Source organism: Bombina bombina, chromosome 4 (genome assembly GCF_027579735.1).
Source record: "Bombina bombina isolate aBomBom1 chromosome 4, aBomBom1.pri, whole genome shotgun sequence".
NCBI lineage: Eukaryota > Metazoa > Chordata > Amphibia > Anura > Bombinatoridae > Bombina > Bombina bombina.
In genome coordinates this window covers 888,900,517-888,921,496 of record NC_069502.1, presented here as the reverse complement: position 1 = coordinate 888,921,496, position 20,980 = coordinate 888,900,517, and the positions used below count along the sequence as shown (strand labels likewise).

The window sequence follows — 20,980 nt, the reverse complement described above, 5'->3', positions numbered from 1 at the left end:
TATCATCAGCGTCCTCTTGCTCTTCAGTGTTTAAAACAGAGCAATCGCGCTTTCTCTGATAAGTAGGCATTTTGGATAAAATGTTTGCTATAGAGTTATCCATTACAGCCGTTAATTGTTGCATGGTAATAAGTATTGGCGCACTAGATGTACTAGGGGCCTCTTGTGTGGGCAAAACTGGTGTAGACACAGAAGGGGATGATGCAGTACCATGCTTACTCCCCTCATTAGAGGAATCATCTTGGGCAATATCATATCTATGGCATTATTATCCCTACTTTGTTTGGACATTATGACACAAATATATCACATATATTTAAAAGGGGAGACACATTGGCTTTCATACATATAGAACATCGTTATCTGATGGTTCAGACATGTTAAACAGGCTTAAACTTGTCAACAAAGCACAAAAAACGTTTTACAATAAAACCGTTACTGTCCCTTTAAATTTTAAACTGAACACACTTTATTACTGAATATGTGAAAAAGTATGAAGAAATTGTTCAAAATTCACCAAAATTTCACCACAGTAACTTAAAGCCTTAAAAGTATTGCACACCAAATTTGAAAGCTTTAACCCTTAAAATAACGGAACCGGAGCCGTTTTTACATTTAACCCCTATACAGTCCCAGGTATCTGCTATGCTGAGACCCAACCAAGCCCAGAGGGGAATACGATACCAAATGATGCCTTCAATAAGCTTTTTCAGTGATTCTTAGCTCCTCACACATGCATCTGCATGCCTTGCTTTCCAAAAACAACTGCGCATTAGTGGCGCGAAAATGAGGCTCTGCCTATGACTAGAAAAGGCCCCCAGTGAAAAAGGTGTCCAATACAGTGCCTGCCGTTTTTATTAAAACAATCCCCAAGATTTAACAACTATTAAAAGTAATAATCTGCCAAATATACTTAGTAAAGTAATCGTTTTAGCCCAGAAAAATGTCTACCAGTTTTTTAAGCCCTAATGAAGCCCTTTATTCTTTTACTTAAACTAAGAAAATGGCTTACCGGTTCCCATAGGGAAAATGACAGCTTCCAGCATTACCAAGTCTTGTTAGAAATGTGTCATACCTCAAGCAGCAAAGTCTGCCCACTGTTTCCCCCAACTGAAGTTACTTCATCTCAACAGTCCTGTGTGGAAACAGCCATCGATTTTAGTAACGGTTGCTAAAATCATCTTCCTCTTACAAACAGAAATCTTCATCTCTTTTCTGTTCCAGAGTAAATAGTACATACCAGCACTATTTTAAAATAACAAACTCTTGATTGAAGAACAAAAACTACATTTAAACACCAAAAAACTCTAAGCCATCTCCGTGGAGATGTTGCCTGTGCAACAGCAAAGAGAATGACTGGGGTAGGCGGAGCCTAGGAGGGACTATATGGCCAGCTTTGCTGGGCTCTTTGCCATTTCCTGTTGGGGAGGAGAATATCCCACAAGTAAGGATGACGCCGTGGACCGGACACACCTATGTTGGAGAAATACTGTTTTTAGATTTTTTTAAGTAACGTAAAGACTAAAGATCAATTTATCTCATAACCAACATTGGCACTAATTCTAAGATATAGCCGTTTTTCTATCAAAGCTGCTTCTGCTTTAGTGATTAAATATCTTATTTTGTCTGATATCCATTTTCTGCAGTCTCTTATATGTTAGCATTTTATAGTAAGTTACTGTTGCTTTCATGACTAGGTTAGAAAAAAATTAATTGAGAGCGCTCCACTTATTTTATTATCATACTAATGATAACATCATGACTACTTAGGCAAGTTATGTGATTGCAATTTCCAAGAATGCCTGAAGCATTGTAGTACACTTTGGAATTCAAATAATAATTAAAAAAACAAACAAAACAAAAAAATGACATTACAACAATCTAATACATGAAAAAAGCGTTTGCATGTGCAATTAGATATATCAATAATTAGAAACTTTTATAGGCACTTAAAAGAATGTAACCATTAATAAATGGAAGGGGTATCTCAGAAATTTGATCTAAACAACATAACAGAACGACAGGTAAACACTATTATTCATTTAGTAAGTAGATCCGTGTGGCTGAAAACATACGGAGGACATTAATGAAGTGATCTTGCCAATGTTTCTCTATAGGGAAATAAGTTACTTCCAAAAGGATTCAATTTATTGTTAGTTACTATGTAAAATAATAACATACATACAGAAACTAACAGAAAGTTAACTTATCACAGAGCTTGATCACTTTCCAGTAACAAACTCAACAATTAGTAGTAATATAAAAACAAATGGAAAGTCTATTGTTTTTAGTACAAGTTGTTACATTTGAAACTGGAATATGACTTAGATCTGTGATGTATAAAATAAACTTTCCAATGAAAATATGAAATGTACTACATATCTGCCGAAGATTTAACATTGTCTACTGCAGCTCAGATTGGGGTTTGTAATCCAAATGTAGATTAAGTTAAATAATATTTCATATACAACTGAACTTAAAGAGGCATTACAATAATTTATTCTTTTTTTTGCATGGAAATGGTGAGATTTGTTAAGTATTTAAGTTCTTTTTGGAAAAATTTATGTTGCTATGTTGAAAAATAAATATTTTTTATCTTATGTTTGTGGGGAGTGTCACTGTCCATCAAAATTTTGGTTTTGAAACAAACTAGTCTATGAATTAGAAGCTTATTGACTGAGACTTCTTTATCAGCCAACATGTTTCTATTTCATGTACCAGTTTGTTTCAAAATCAATATAAACAGTTTTAACTTTTTAAATACAGAAAAATGAACATCTAAAAATAGAAATGTTTTATATCAGTGTTTCCCAACCACGCTCCTCAAGTACCCCCAACAGTCCTGGTTTTCATTATAGCTGAACTAGATGAAAGCAGGTTAGTAACCATGGTTACTGATCAGCTGATTACTTCACCTGTGCACTGGTTCAGCTATAATGAAAAACAGGCCTGTTAGGGGTACTTAAGGACTGCGGTTGGAAAACACTGTTTTTTTATTGATGAAATGTTTTGAGTTTAATGCCCCTTTATCAGGTTTTTAGGGGCCCTTCAAAAGCCTTAAATGCTAACACAGAAGATTTTGGACATATGTCAAATAAAGATTCTAAATTACAATCTCTAGTTGCATATTAGAACACTATATTTCAAAGTAATTTTCATTTAGCGAATGATAATGCTATGCAATTAGAGATCTTCAAATGTACATTATACATTTCTGCATGTCAACTGACGGAATTACCTCAGAAAAATGCATGTAATCTAATATTCATCAGTCAATCTGTTTATATTTGTGTGTGTATATGAATGAATATATATATATACACACACACACATATATATATGTGTGTGTGTGTGGTTGTATATATGTATATATATATATATAAAATTAATTATATATATATATATATATATATATATATATATATATATATATATATATATATATATATATATATATATATATATATCTTGATACAAATCTAGACAGTTAAAGATTCATGTAGAAGCTATCATTAGCAGAACAGCATGTTTCAAGAACATATATAACTTTTAACATTTATAAACATTTTACATTTTTCTCTCTGCAGTTTGCTTCAGATACCTAGGTTAACTCCATAACCTAAACTTAATTAAAAAGAATAGAACCATTTGGTATATAAAAAAAATATTGTTTTTTTTTTAATTCATATGAAGGATGGCGTGTTGTTAAATAAGTATTTTACTTTATGCATTTTACTTTACAATATTTTCAAAGGCATATGTGCAAATTAAATGTGACAACCGAAGAAACCTATTTCTTTTTTTCTGTATGGAACAGCGCATAAGCCTCATCAGTTAACGAGATTTTACCACTCTGGTGTAGATCTTATCAGGAATATAGACTAGAAGGGCAAAGTGATTATCTGCCATCAAATTCTACGTTTTTATAAATATCCGAATATACAAAAAAAAAAAGGAGTGTCTTCTTCACTGATGCAATTAGGAGTAACGATGAACGCTCCAGTATTTCCATTTTGTTTTGTGCATTGAGTCTAGTTTGCTGCCCTACTAGATGAGCAGCTATAAAAGCCAATTCATTTTTATTTTGATGAAGGGATATGAATGATAGTAAATCGATTGTAACTTTCAACTTCTCAGTTCCGGAAAAGTTAAACACCCGTAACAAACACGAAAGCACACAAATGTTGAAATTGTAACATAATAAAAAAACAAACAAACAAAAAAAAAAAGGTTTTCCCTCTTTGCTCCTGAAATTTGATTTTCTTTCATTTTTCTCCAATATGCTGCCTTGCTCTTTCCATCCTCTTATCACAGCTCAAAGACAAATACTGAGTGTTTTTTTTTTTGTTTTCTCGTTTTGTTTTTAATGGTATGCTCCTCAGTTAAAGCCACAAGACTGAGGTAAGACAGTATATGATTTGTGCTAGGAAATAGAAACCAAAGAAAAATGTTCACCCCCCCTTGTTCCCAACTGTCCTGCAGAAAAAAAATGAAGAGAAAATGGATGCATTTTTATTTAAAATCTTCAGTCCTGATGAAGATAAACAGATGTATTTGGACTGGTTCATCAGAATTGATACCATTTCTTATCTTTGTACTTTATCATCATCTGGAAAAAAAAAAACAAGGTATAAGGAAATAAACATGATTATTTTTTTCTCAAATTTGTCATGGTAGTTTAATTTTCTAAAGGTCAAATTAATGAGAGTGTTAATACACATAATTTCAATGCATAAAAATCAAGATACCTGTACAAAGCATTTTTAAAAGATCATGGAAATGGCATTAATAATAAAAGGACATAAAGATAACAAAATAAAAACAAATAGTACAACAATACAAAAGTGACACCATCAGAAAAATATATAATTTCATCAATATATATTGGCTATTAACATTAAATGTGCATAACCAATGACTGTGTGTAAAATGGCAGTGTTAAAGGGACAGTCTACTCTAGAATTGTTATTGCTTAAAAAGATAGATACGCTCTTTATTACTCATTTACAATCAGAGAAAATGATTCTATTTACTTTAGATGTATCAAACTTATATACTACTATTAAACACACGAGTGGTATAATGTCTGTGGAAAATATTCTGAAGACTGATAAACAATACACCTATGATCAGAATTAATTTTTAATGAAACTATTAGAGACATTTTTTCATGGTAATTATTTTTTGTTTGGAGACAATTTTTATCTACTGAAAAAAGGTACCGCCATGGGATCCAATGTCTATGCCAATATGTTAATTTGAGGAAACCTATGTTTATGAGAACATATTGTTGCAACAGTATGGTACCACCTGGTGGAGATTTATTGATGACATATTTGGCACATAGTATGGTGACATTGGATCCATGAAGAAATTCGTTGTTGATCTGATTACTTCAGTGAGTGGTATTAAATCTGTCCAATTTTTGGATACGTGTGTATATAAAAAGAATGTAAAATTGTTAAGACATTTATTTTTAATCTACTTAAAATAATATCCTGAACTTTTATAGCGTTCACCATCCATCTACCCTACGGTCAATTCATATAAGTCAGTTGTTGTGAGTACAAAGGATAGTTGAGGAGAAGAATGTGTGTGATGCACGTCTTGAAATGTGCAATAAATTTACACAAAGAGGGTATCCAAAATCTTTAATCCAAACACAATTGCAGTCAATTTACAAACCACTTGATAAAGAAAGGAAACAAAGTGCTAAAAAATTAATTAAAAAGAATTTTTTTTGTGTCACAGTTCAACACAAGGAGTGACCAAGTGAAAAAAAGTTTGAGGAAACATTGGCATATCCTTAACGTATGTCATCCGGATGTAATAGAATTTAATACATTTTCCTTTGCCAGCATATAAGAGGAGTAAACATATCAAATATGATTTGGTAAAAAAGTGAATTTGGTGCACCCAGGGTGGGATGTTTCCCATGCCTTGGGTGCAGCAATTGTAACTCCAAAGTTAAAAGGGGATTGTTTCTATCAACCACACACGGAAAAGTAGTATCTACTGTCAAGTTACTTGACCTGTAAATCTGTTTTTGCAATTTATATCATAAAATGCCCATGTTTCCTCATTTAATGGTCAAATGACCAGGCAGTTAAGAGAGAGGATTACAGATCATGTCAAACAAACTTTGTAAAAAAGGTCACAATATCACCCAGTTGCGTTTGCAAATAATAGAAGAGGTAAAGATGCCCAGAAGGGGTGGAGACAGAGAGGCTATATTGAATAGAAGGGAAATGTACTGGATTTATCATTTGGATACAATGACCCCTAGGGGATGAATCGTGACTTTGACTGGTCCGTGTTTAGGTGAATTTAAATACAAATGAGATTAAATTATTTTTTTACCTGATTTTAACTTTTTAATACATTTGATATATGTACAGATGTCATTTAGTGGTGTTTGATCTTTATATAATGTTTTGTATGGATTCATGCCATAATTGAAGATTGCCACTAGGTGGTGTTTTAGCACAAAAATATGTGTAATCACAAGTGTGTGGAAGACTATTTAAACACATGTATTGTTAACTTTAGGTAAGCATGATAAAGGGCTGAGATTGAAATGTTGCTGTAATATGTTGGACCCTTGGTGAAATAATAAAGGTAATTTTAATACTAAGAGCTAGAGGACTTTTACTTTATATGTGGTGGCCCCCCAGAATACGGACCCTCGTTAGGTGACCGATTACCCGAAGGATCAGTCCATCTCGGATCTGCTGTAACTTGGACCCTCCTATTAATTAGAATTGGACCTTAAAAAAACGTATATCCTGAGATTATGCTGGTATGCAATCTGCTAGTCAGGACACATGCTACCCTTATTCATTGCAGCACTTCGTTAGCATTTGCTAAGGCCATACTGGTGCAATTAAAAAAGGGTTCAATTTGCTTGTTTTTGTCCCATTTTCTAGAGTTCCCATTAGCATTATGCCCAGTTACCAATTTATCATTTGTTTGCGTCATTGGAGAAGGCAAAGTTCTGCTACAAATACGCACATTTTAGTTCTCCATAGGTACTGTGGAAAACAGCATTATAAATCATTATGTCTTGTGTCATGTTCACATCTATTTCTGATTGTAGTACTTTGTGATTCTAGCAGGTCTATCTTTGGCTAGATACATATGCCAAATATAGAATGCAAAATTGCCCCACAAAGAATGAAAATTGTATTAACAACTTAAAGTAAAAATGTATTGTGGTAACACACCAAAATTAATGAACAAATTTGCCCCATGTAAAACGCAAATGTAATCGATTAATTGAAGAGGGCAAAAAATCCTATTGAAAAAAATCATAGGCTTGAAATTATAAATCAGGAGAATTTCCTTTTTTCGCGTGGAGAAATTAATCATAATCCGCCCCAGCTCGCCTTCCAAATAGCACAAATTAAAACATGTACCCTCCACAAGGGCGATCTGCAAAGAACTTCAAGGAGAATACAAAGGAGAATTATCCTAGCCCTTGATAAATCTAGCCCTTGGTGACTGATGAGTGGTATAACAGTCATGTTGACTCATGATGAATATGAATCCTAAAATGCTAGGTGTATAAATAATAAAACGGTTTGAATAAAAATCTTGCCTTTCTTCTGGGAATGGTAAAATTGACCATTAGGAAAAAAATGTATCAAACATAAACACAGTTTTTTTTCTTGGATCATGAGGGACCTGTAAATGGAAGAACTTAAAAAACCTTTGGAAGAATATTGTTAGACAGGATTAAAACAATTTCCAAGTCACATCTTGAGAAAAAATAATAACCTGACTAAAAGTGAAATATATTCCTCAAGATGGTTTCTTTTCAGGCCTCCTCCATCTTATATTAAAAGGGACATGATGGTACTCAGAAAGCCTTAATTGGGGTGCCTTATCATATACACTAAAAACTGATCGAAGGTCATCTAAACTTAGCTTTGTGGTAACATGGAGTTCCTAGACAGATGGGAAAGCGTAGTCCTACAACACATGGAGGATAATTTTGAAGATATCAAACAGAGCCTACATAGCGTCCTGGAACATGACCAGCAGCTATCACAAATTTTACCGCCTCCATCTAAACATGGCGATTATAGAGACCAGTCCATTCCTGCAAGTGTTTATGATGAAAATAGAGACTAACCTAACTACCATGATCTAACATTTAAAGTAGCCGATCCGCCCTACACTTTATGCTGGAGCCCTCGTTCTGAGGCCAACTCTTCTAACCTATCCTGGGAACTATCAAATGGGAGCATGCCACTCCGTACTCTAAATGTCTCTAAGAGCAACCCTACAATCTATCTCCCAGTGGGCAGTGGCAGAAAACTGGAGAAATTATCTAAATAGCCCTTTACATTAAAGGTACAGTCAAGTCCAAAATAAACGTTCATGATTCAGATAGGGCATGCCATTTTAAACAACTTTCGAATTTACTTTTATCACCAATTTTACTTTGTTCTCTTGGTATTCTTAATTGAAAGCTAAACCTAGAAGGTTCATATGCTAATTTCTTAGACCTTGAAGGCCGCCTTTTATTGAAATGAATTTTGACAGTTTTTCACCACTAGAGGGCGTTAGTTCATGTGCTTCATATAGACAACATTAAGCTCACGCACGTGAAGTTACCTAGGAGTGAGCACTGATAAAATGCAAGTCTGTTAAAAGAACTGAAAAAAGGGGGCAGTTTGCAGAGGCTTAGATACAAGGTTATTACAGAGGTAAAAACTTAAATTATGCTTACCTTTTTTTCTTCTGACGGGAAGAGTCCACAGCTGCATTAATTACTTTTGGGAAATAAGAACCTGGCCACCAGGAGGAGGCAATGACACCCCAGCCAAAGACTTAAATACCTGCCCAAATTCCCTCATCCCTCAGTCATTCTGCCAAGGGAACAAGGAATAGTAGAATTATCAGGGTGAAAAAAGGTGCCAGAATAATTAAAAACCACCACCTCATAGATAAAACACGGACGGGGAGCTGTGAACTCTTCCTGTCAGAAGAAAAGAAAATTATCAGGTAAGCATAATTTAAGTTTTTCTTCTTAAACGGGAAGAGTCCACAGCTGCATTCATTTCTTTTGTGAAAACAATACCCAAGCTATAAAGGACACTGAATGCAAACAAAAGGGTGGGAACAGAAGGCGGCCCCTTCGAAGGGCACCACAGCCTGAAAAAACTTAACACCCTACAAAAAAACTGTAAGACTTAGAAAAAGGGGTTAAAAACCTGAAAGGACCCAGTAACTGCCCATCAGTTAAATAACCTACAAGGCCGAACTAGAGACCACTCAGATCCCTAGATCCATTGAGCACAAAAAAACCAAGGAGCCAAGTCCTGCGGGACTTTCAACCAACCAAAACTAACCCCTGACCCGAAGGAAGAACCTTCACCTACCCCCGAGGGGAAAAAAAAAACGGAGCACCTAAAAGAATCCAAGGACCACTGACTAAGGAAGAAACCTCAATACGACTAAAGCGAACCCAAGGTTGCGAAAGATGACCACCCAGAGAAGAACTCCCTAGGAGGATCAGGACCAGAGATCAACACTACACCGAAAGGTGCCATCCCGAGAACCCCAAAGTCTATCCTCTGATCTCTGACACAACACCCTACGACTTATGGTGCTACAAGGAAGCCACGAGCTTCCCCTATACCCTAGTCTAGCAACACAGTAGCTAAACTAGACAACATAGGTAGGGAACCTCTAGAAACCGAAGCAATTCGGATCTTGCAGACAAGGAGAAAAAAGGAACAAGAACTCGCGAGCTTAGCCTCAAGCCACCAAAGCTGACCCTAGCCAACGTGGGATACCATCCCACAGAGAATGCTGAAATATTGACGACAACTCTCATCTAGGATACCAGAGCCTAGAAGAACGTCCCACACCAGCAGCCTATGTAACCAGTAGAGGACCGTGACCCCCCACTGAAGGCAGGAACAAGGTCAGAGAGCTGCCACAGTAGGATTCGAACTTCCAACCCTCAGCTATTAGACTGGGAGATAACCCATAGGCCACTTAGACCAACCCTGGACAGACAAGTCGACCAAGGGAGAAAACCGGGGAAAACAAAGGGGAAAAACCCCCAACCCCTGCGCTCCTTTAGAAGAGCGCAACATATTAAAGGAGGAAGTAAAAGGAGCAAACCTGAACTTCCAAACCCCGATGACCCGACCCCCAAGAAGGGGTTAAGTAGTCCTGGCAACCTATGAGAGGTGCCTGACACTAGCCACAAAATTTAGACATCCAGAGCTATCAAGATGGAAAACGAAAAAAGCTATCCAACTTGTACCCCCGACGTCTAAAGGTCATCCAACCTCCAAACCTGATGGGAATGGAGAAAACTCGGTCCCCAGGCCAAAGGCCTCTCACGATGAGCCTCAGCAGGCTCCGATCCTGGGACCCCCTAAAGAGTAGCACATGGGAATGTATTTAAACTCCTATCTTGAGCTTAATAAACAGGCATGCTACCACAGAAAAAAACCCCTCAAAGGTAAAAAAAAAAAAAAGATAATCCCTTTATTACCCATTCCCCAGGTCCTGCTAAGCAGCCATCCGTCTTCTAACAAGGAGGCAACAAGAAACACAAACACTTATCAAAGTGAACAACTCAGCACCCAACAGGGTAACCAGTATACTGGCACCATGTGGATGACATGAACCACAAAGGGACAGCATCTAGTGCAAGACCCGGACTCGCTTCTCTCTTTTAATTTATGCAAATTATGACTCTTAGGGAAGTCTCCCTAAGTATGATGCGGGAATCCAGACGTGGACCCGTTGCTCAGTGTGCCTAGAGGGATATGGCTGCACCTCACTGACGAAGCCCACACTAGGCCTAAACGTATGTCTGGGGTTTTGCCGTTTCCCTTGTTCAGAGAGGGATTGCTTGGTATTTCGGGGCTGGACTGTACTGTTAAATCTGGATCAGACGGATATGCTACAGGAAAGTTATTCTCTGTGAATGGCACATGTTGAGGCTGCTTCTTGGGTAACTAGCCATAGAACAAGCTATTATGCTATTGTTCGTTCCCAGGTTGAGCGCTTCTCTCTTTTAATTTATGCAAGACCAGGACCCGCCTGGCACGAGAACATTCCGAAACTGGCCCCGGTCCAAGGAAAATCCCCAAAGGGATTGATAACATGAACAATAAACATAACTATGTATTATATAGTACTGCGCTACTTCCGAAGAAGTGCTCATGCGACCACAAAATTGCAAGTATCAGTTCCAGAGAAAGAAACGTTCCGAACCGGAACTATAACAAACATGAGCTTCGTAAAACAAATTAAACACATCCTAACTGGATCAAAATAAAATAAAGGCAGTACCCGCGGGTGAACGGCCAAGGAGAATGGGCACGCCAAGGGAACCAGCCGATTAGAGGCCCCAATCTCCTAAGCTCAGAACTGGAACAGATACAAAAAGAAGAAGTCGATGTGAAGGAGATTACAAAAATACACAAAAAGGGGTGTATATGTGATCTAAACAACTAAGGGGTTATTAATTATCTTATCAGAATATTGAGTATCTCTAATCGATTTACTTAAAATGTTTACTAATTAGAATGATCAAATGGAAACAAGATCAGAGGGTATATAAGGCGAAATGTTAATATTTATTACTATGCTAAAAATATTAAAAAAGTTTGTGATATACACAAATATGTTAAAACACAATATAAAACTTTTTCTTATATATGACCGGTCATGTGTATATACACTTATATTTAAACCATATCCACCTTATATATAGATGTGAATTGCCACCTTGTACATCACAAATATTGCAATTTACTCTGCATCACGAATGTTGCAATTTATTTAGCGCTTTGGCGTTTTAAAATGTCCTTTTTTCTAAAAGGTAGTATAAAGTCCTTGATACGTCTAGACTTTTATTTATCCTTGTTATTGTAGACAAACAATAGTCCAATCAATGTCGTGGACAGACGTATGGAATCTTAATAGATTCTTGCTGACTTGTTAAAGAACCTTCAGTTAATGTCCAGTTACTTAGTAGCTTTATATTACAGGTCTTATGCAAAACAATAATCTGAGAAGGGTACCACATTAAAAAACGGGCTGTTACACCTCTATGAGCCTACCTTGATTCAGTTTGAACACTTTCCGTTTGTTCAGCAGGGCACTTGGTGTCTGTATAGCTCTGTTTATTTGGTCTTCCAGGTTGGTGATGTCACTATACCCTTTCTAAAGGTAGAGGGTATCAGATAAAGGGTATTTATATATATCTGATAAAGGGTATCAGATATAAAGCAGATTGGACAGCCAATCACCTATCAGGTGTATGTTTATAAGGATACCGAAAATTGCTTCTAACCATCTTGATAAAGCTGTGTAAAACAGCGAAACGCGTTGATGGTACAAATAGAGATTGCTGATTTTGGAGTTACATTATCCAGTTGAAGGTTTGACACGGATTCAAAAAGGGACTTTATTCCTCAAAAAGAAATCAACTAAACTCTGCGCAGAGTAAGGATACAAGAATTGTCATGGGACTACTTCTCATAATAGTACATGCAGATAGTGACGTCACCAACCTGGAAGACCAACTAAACGGAGCTGTACAGACACCTGTGCCCTGCTGAACAAACGGCAAGTGTTCAAACTGAATCAAGGTAGGCACCTAGAGGTGTAACAGCCCGTTATTAGTGTGGTAGCCTTCTCAGAATATTGTTTTGCATAAGACCTGTAATATAAAGCTACTGAGTAACTGGACATTTATCTGAAGGTTCTTTAACAAGCCAGGAAGAATCTATTAAGATTTCATACAACTGTCCACGACATTGATTGGACTATTGTTTGTCTACAATAACAAGGATAAATAAAAGTAGACGTATCAAGGACTTTATACTACCTTTTAAAACACCAAAGCGCTAAATAAATTGCAACATTCGTGATGCACAGTAAATTGCAATATTTGTGATGTACAAGGTGACAATTCACATCTATATATAAGGTGGATATGGTTTAAATATAAGTGTATATACACATGACCGGTCATATATAAGAAAAAGTTTTATATTGTGTTTTAACGTATTTGTGTATATCACAAACTTTTATAAAAATATTTTTAGCATAGTAATAAATATTTACATTTCATATTATATACCCTCTGATCTTGTTTCCATTTGATCATTCTAATTAGTAAACATTTTAAGTAAATCGATTAGAGATACTCACTATTCTGATAAGATAATTAATAACCCCTTAGCTGTTTAGCACACATATACACCTCATTTTGTGTATTTTTGTGATCATTCTTGTCTGTTTTTGGGAACAGACTAGTATATGTGCAGGGGTTTACTTGCGCACCATTTAACACTTTTTTTCTCGATGTGATGGAGATTTACTTCATCCCCAATGTCTAACCTAGTTTGCACTTCGGCACAGAAGACTAAGGATCCCTCGGCCCAGCAGGACTGGAACCCTCCAGCACCGCCAAAACATGACTCAGTAGGACACAAAGGCATGCCAGTCTATAACGGAATGCAAAATGTTGCCCCGCCGGATTGATGAATGACCCCGGCCACGAGGGAGGGACCCCTGAAGCCTTAGAGGCCATCGCTTCCCCAGGAGGTTGAACTGACTCAGGCGATCTCACACTCGATGGACCCTGGTTAACAGAACACGGACAGTATCTTAGAAATACTTCTCTTGGGAGATATAAATGCGCCAGTGCCATAGATATGGCCATGCGGAACCACGCCGTAACCTCTGTGGCACGCGCCTCACTGGACATGGAATCCTCAGGGGCGGATGGCTCAACACACTCTACGCTCCCTGAATCAGTGAAAGAGAACTCTAGTACGGCAATCGGAACATAACTGATGGGCATGGATAACCTGGGCCATTTCATACTCTCATGAGACGTATACTCTAAATCGGAGATGTCTGTCTCTAAAAAATCAGAATCCTCCATAACTTGGAAATTGCAAATAACTTGGAAATTGCAAATATTAACTTGGAAATTGCAAATATAGACAAAAGTTAAACGGCACCTTACACCCCCAATGGCTGGGGCACTCACCACCTCCTGTGAACCCGACTACCAAGGAACAGACTCACTCCGTCGTCACTCGGTCAAAGTACGGAAATGGGAATACAATGTGACCACACGCGGTCACGCTCTGCACCGTGTAAGCTTAGCAAAAAAAGGTGCGCCGGTCCAAAAGGGCCGCGCAATCTAGGCCGTTATGTTCCGAATAGCCCCGAGCACAAGTATCACTACACATTTAGCAGACAGAATTATATAGCAAACATGATTAAAGTCCCCCCTGTTCAATAACCCCCCCCCCCCCCACAGGAGATATTAAGCCTTGATTCCATAAGATAAAAGGAGTCCCACTGGGACCCTAACTTCTTCTGTTAACATTACATTCCCATATTGAAATAAAATGATCTTACCGGAATCTACGCTGTGGAACAGGAACACGGCCCTTCAAATGTGACAGATAGTAGCATCGCTTCTGACATGGACTTGAGAGAATAAAGGCAGGCAGCGAAACTCGTCAACGCCGATTGCCAAGGAGCTGTTAACATGAGTCGGAATGGTTTTGCAGAGACGACACTCCCTGCATCTCCGGACTAACTTTCATCCATGCTCTCACCGACTTAAAACTCCAGTCCCAATCCGAAAAGTACTACCCTCCATAAGAGGCTATCTTCAACTTCTGACACTTCTCTGCCAACCTCCTGTGACAAAAGGCAAAGAATAATTGGGGGATAAGGGAAGTGGGGGAGGTATTTAAGCCTTTGGCTGGGGTGTCTTTGCCTCCTCCTGGTGACCAAGTTCTTATTTCCCAAAAGTAATGAATGCAGCTGTGGACTCTTCCCGTTTAAGAAGAAAAAGTGTATTATTATAATTGTGTTGATTATGCAAACCTGGGGAATGGGTAATAAAGGGATTATCTATCTTTTTAAACAACAAAAATTCTGGTGTTGACTGTCCCTTTAACTAAAGACGAATTGACTCTAGATACTCACTCCACCAGAGCCATAGTTACTTTTGAGCTCAGTTAGGTCCAAGAGTAGCCTTCTAAGAAGTATGATGAGTATTTACTAAACTATAAAAAGGAGGTTTCATTCTTATATATCCAATTCTATGGTTGACACATATGGCAGTTAAAGTTCATAATATTGCTCACTTTTCTGTATATTACTTGCAGGATATCTTTATTTTTATCATATATTCCATTCAGACGGGATATTGTATCTGTTACCATTACTCATACATTTCAAAGGTAGTTATTATTATTTTTATACTTTATTTATGAAGCACCAACATATTCCGCAGCGCTGTCCATGGGTACAATTCATTTAAATAAAACAATGATATAAAACTTGTAAGAGACAAGACACATTTTTAAAAACACATACATGAGGGATTAAGGGCCCTATTCCTGTGGGAACTTATGATTTCAAAGTGTATGTCATTAGATATCCTCTTTTTCTGGGCGGCTTCTGTATTCTGTTTACCACTAACTTTTATGAGCACTCTAGATTATTGAGCTGGAATAGATATGTAACTTTGCATCTATTGTATATGGATAAATGTTTCTGTTGTATTTTATAAAAAACTCAATAAAAGATTTAGAAATAAAATAAAAGGGACATGAGATCCAAAATGTTACTTTCATAATTCAGATAGAGCATACAATTGTAAACAACTTTCCTATTGACTTCCATTATCAATTTTGATTCATTCTCTTGGGATCCTTTATTGAAGGAGCAGCAATACACTACTGGAAGCTAGCTGAACACATCGATAAACCAATGACAAGAGGCGTATCTGTGCAGCCACCAATCAGCATCTAGCTCCTAACCTTACCTAGGTATTCTTTTCAACAAAGGATAGAAATAGAACAAAGCAAATTAGATAACAGAAGTAAATTAAAAAGTTGTTTCAAATTGAATGCTGTATCTGATTTATGAAAGACAATTTTGGGGTTTCATGTCCCTTTAAGATACTCTAGATTCATATTTTCAACTTTTTACTAGTACATGACTAAATCAGGTGAAAGGTGGATCTCTATACATGAAAGAAACTACATTTGGATATTTTTGTTTTTTTAAATCCAGAGTAAAGAAAAGATTTAACTGCTGAAATCTTCATGATAATTTATTTAAGATCAGGATCAAAAGAAGTATTTCCTTAAAATGGATATTCATAAGCATTAGACCAATTAAACTCAGGTCAAACACAGAGCCAAATGCCTCTGAATGCTTTAAAGGGACAGTCAAGTAAAAAAAAAAAAACTTTAATGATTCAAATAGAGCATGTAATTTTAAACAACTTTCCAATTTACTTTTATCATCAATTTGGCTTTGTTCTCTTGGTATTCTTAGTTGAAAGCTAAACCTAGGAGGTTCATATGCTAATTTCTTAGACCTTGAAGGCCGCCTCTAATCTAAATGCATTTTGATAGTTTTTCACCACTAGAGGGCATTAGTTCACGTGTTTCATATAGATAACATTGAGCTCATGCACGTGAATTTACCATGGAGACAGCTCTGTTTGGCTAAAATGCAAGTCTGTCAAAAGGACTGAAATAAGGGGGCAGTCTGCTGAGGCCTAGATACAAGGTAATTACAGAGGTAAAACGTATATAATTATAACTGTGTTGATTATGCAAAACTGGGGAATTGGTAATTAAGGGATTATCTATCTTTTAAAACAACAAAAATTCTGGTGTTGACTGTCCCTTTAATAGAGAAAGCCAAAGATTTATCAACAAGATATATGTTTTTTTTAATAAAAAAAATTATTAGAAATAAAGTTTTACCACTTAGATCATTTCTCTTTCAGTTACTAATTGGTATATGCTAAATAACAGCGATAGAAGGAAAATTAATTTGCTGCTTTTGTTAAAGATAAAATTAGGTGCATCAATGGCTAAGCAAATCATCACGTATTTCAAAATATTTGGTAAACTGGAATAAAGATACAAACCTATGTGATGAATAGAATCTTTGAGCATCTTGAGAACATTTCCCATTAATCAGATTAGTCGATTAGTAAGGTCTAGCGAAAATAACTGCTTTAAACACCTTTAAGCCTGATGTGTATTAAAAACACAAAAAAACTTTATGTTTTCTTATTCTGACAAAGCAAGCAAAACTGGTGACCTAAAATAAAAATCTGAATATTGAGTGGGAACACAATATTTAAGACTCTTTGACAAAAGGGTAACTATATTCTATAAACAATAGTGGATATTTGTCCAGGGATAAAACAGACATCTTTCAGAAGAAAAGGAACAAGAGCTTATTGACAGTTCTCTACTCTGTCCAAGTGGACAAAAGCTTAATGAGATGTTGCCACACTTTATGTTGTGCTCTGCTCCCTTAACTAACTGTGGTCTGAATGCAGGTGTGTTTTGTGGCTGTCTAGCAACTAAGCATTTGCCATTCCCCTATATAAAAAAAATGGTTTCTAGGAAGCACATAGAAAACAAAAACAAAACCTGGGGGGAAAGAAATAGGTCAGTACTTAAAGGGACATAATACTCATATGTTAAATAACTTGAAAGTGATACAGCATAACTGTAAAAAGCTGACAAGAAAATATCAACTTGAACATCAGATATTTTACCTCAAAATATGTTAAGCTCACCAGAGTAAGTGCTCTGTGAACAGTTATCCTTCAGCTGATGCTGAAGTTAAAAAAACAAACAATAGCCAATCAGCAGTGCTGATGTCACGCATTGCTTTGCTGTGTTCTCATGAGATTTCACTGAAATCTTGTGAGATTTCATAGTAAATGTCCTTAAACTGAATAGGAAAAAAACATGACTATGCCTGCACATGCCAGATGCACGATCCCTTGCAAGTCCTAGGACTAGCATCCTGATTACAGTGGGGTGTGAATACTTAGGAAATTTTGAGGTAAATATCTTCCTTTTTTACATAGAGATGTCCAGGTGATATTTTTGGGTATCATATACTTTTAACAGACAGAGATATGGTGTAGACGAAAAATGTAAACCCTACTTTTAAAAGCCCAAGCACAGGTAACTGATATACTCTGATAAGTTTCAGTAATCATTGGTAATATATTTAGTAAAGTCTATTTCATAGTTATTGATTGAAAACAAATAATAGTTAAGAAGCAGCAAACTATCCTGCTAGTTATACCTCATGAGCGTGTTTTGAGAAGGAATCTGCACTTGCAAGCATGGCAGCTGTCCTATCCTCTAGCTCCCCTATTTTCTGTCCTCTTTCGTCCAAGGCCCATCGTGCCCTCGCTAGTTCTCCAACTACACCTGACGCAGCTCCTTTAACACCTTCAATACCTCCAGGTCCAGGAATATGCTGTGCAAGACTCCTTGATGGCTTCCCAGATGCTGTTTCTCCAACTAAAAATAAAATGAAGGAAAGCAAATGTATTTATTTTTTCTCAACCAAAAAAAACCTGATGCTGTTTTGGAAAAAGATAACCAAAATACTTGAACATATAGTCATATTTACAAACATGCAAGCTCATTCAACCTTTCCCACCGGAACTTAGTTCCGATGTAAATAAATAAGTAAAAATGTAAATCATGCGATCGTTCATGCGATAGTGTGATTTCAATGATGGGATTTGGTCAGGGGGGAATGCCTATGATGCTAGCCACGCCCTCCAGCCATTGATCCCATTTAGGAAGCTTCTATGGCTTCAGGACAGCCAAATGGCTAGGATGTTCCATGACACGTGAAGGGGTTAAAACGACATATATGTATGTCAAACTGGCATAATCACAAGTTGTCAATATGAAGTCAGAAATGAGACACATATAACAATTTTGTTAAAAATACTTAAAATCCATTTTTAAAATATATATTTTTCTTTTATTAAACGTCTCTTAAGGATACAACAAAATACATACCATGATAGCATATAAGAACAGGTAACAATGATATCAGATTTTTGAGTTAAGATAGACCAAAATAGCCTATCAATCAAATTTACCGAAAATTAAGTTTAACACGTAAAAATGCAGAGCATTGGATCTTTAATAATGAGAGAGAGGACTAATATAAAAATAGAGTAGGTAAGAAGAGAACAAAAAAAAGAGAACAAAGATAATGTGGGGAGTCCCAATACATTAAAAAAGAAGGTATATAAAATTGTCCAAAGTTTATCCTCAAGGGACTAAAACGGACTAGTTTTTGTTGATATCCTTGTATGGAAAAAAAAATGGCATGACACTCTGTTGGACAACCATATAATGCATATAAACCTCAAGATATGTTATAAAAAAAATGCAAAAACATATAACACCTCTCTACTGCAAGATAAATTATATCATAAACAAAATACGCGTTTTTGCACAGAAACAGACATTTTTTTAAAAAGAAACAAATCTGAGGCACTGTAAACATCATTTACCTAACTTTACCCAGAATTCCTTGATTCAATGGAACCAATTGGCTGAATATTTGATGGAAAAAGGTCACCCAATTTGTTTGGACTTACATATCTATTTGTCTTCATCTTGCTTTGACCCAAAAAGAGGAAACACTGAACATTTGTACCAATCATGAATTAATGGACACACGTGGCCCAATACAGTTTAGAACAACAAATTATTTAACATATTATCATGTTCCGTAGCAAAATAAGTGTAAACAACAACTTACAGAGATCCTCTCGATCAAGTGATTGAGCACCTCCCCCAAACAAGCCTTTGAAGAACCCTCTATTAGGAGCTTCTGGTGTTTCCACTGGAGTGAAAAGTTCTCCTAGCATTTCCTGGAACAGTAAAAACAGAGGCCTCAAATACAGACATCTATCCATACAGATGTCCACAGTTTTCACATAGAAGACACCCCAAACATATTATTCTTGCTTTAAAGTGAATGTCAACTCAACCATACCCGTTTACGCCATATGTTAAAACGATACAATTTAGGGGGGGCTTTCATTCATCATTTTTGCAGATCTTATATTTGAAAGTTGATTAATACCTTGTTTTTTCGATCATGCTTCCTCCTCCCGCCCCTTAGTGCCTCTTTTTGTGGTAGATTGACATCAACAATCGTGTTTCCCCCCCCCCCCCGGGGCGTTCAACCCCTTTTTTCAACGTCATGCGCTTCTTCTGCGGATCTGTTAGATGAAAATCTCCTTTTTCGGAAGCAATGCGTGTCCACGAGAAATGCATGCTCTATAGATATGTATGTATGTATGGGGTATTTGTAAAGCGCGGCTAATCACCCGTAAGGGTCTCAAGGCACTGCTCATTTTATCAACCTCGGAAGGATGAAAGGCTGAGTGGACCTCGCCAGGGTTCGAACCTGCAACCCTTGGGTTGCTACAGAGCTCAGCCACAGTGCATTAATATGCTGAGTTATCTCTCCGGCTGTAAGAACCTAGACTCCCTGTGTACAGTGACTGAGTATACGCCTCACCAGCTGAAACGCATGTGCATCCATTTTGAACGCATGCGCATAGTAAGGGAACATAGTAAGGGCTCCACGGGTACGCGCTTCAGAGATTAACAAGGAAGTGCCGGATGGGAGGAGTTCCATCCCAAAATGGAGCTAAGTTATTATTTCAAATAGATTACAAATGGTTTATATATATATTTTTTAAAGTTAGTGGTTTGAATTGCGAGGTGTTAAAGAAGTGTTAGGAGGCTTCAGGAGTTGGAAACTTGACATTCACTTTAAGGCAATGCCTTGACAAATATTTTTTTGCTTCAATTTTAGTTCAAAAGACTAAACCAACTGGATAAAAAACATGTCTAGGATTAAGACTCTGGCCATCTTCTCAAATCACATGCAAATAACATTCTTGTACTTCCTGTATTATCCACAGCATTTTGAAAATGGACTCCTCTATTTTTAGTGCATCTAAAACTGAACACTACAGAAAAATGTAAAACTTGTATTTCTTTCCTTTTTTTTTAGCCTTATATCTGCTAGAGATCAGGGTTTTTCAAAGTCTTAAGCGGTGGGGCCTCCCCTCTAAAAACATTGACATGAAAGT

The 20,980-nt window shown here is 36.7% G+C and overlaps 1 protein-coding gene across 2 annotated transcripts in view; it reads right to left on the bottom strand.

Annotated features, from left to right (window-relative positions):
• Positions 1 to 3,647: 3,647 nt before the first annotated feature.
• Positions 3,648 to 20,980, bottom strand: part of STXBP5 (syntaxin binding protein 5) — a 1,442,716-nt gene continuing 1,425,383 nt past the window's right edge. For both annotated transcript variants that reach the window (XM_053711794.1, XM_053711795.1), the window contains 3 exons: positions 19,633 to 19,744; positions 18,145 to 18,365; positions 3,648 to 4,609 (listed from right to left, as the gene is read on the bottom strand). In XM_053711794.1, the coding sequence (XP_053567769.1) occupies positions 4,568 to 4,609; positions 18,145 to 18,365; positions 19,633 to 19,744 (375 nt within the window). In that variant the 3' untranslated portion in view covers positions 3,648 to 4,567. The remainder of the gene's footprint in view (positions 4,610 to 18,144; positions 18,366 to 19,632; positions 19,745 to 20,980) is intronic.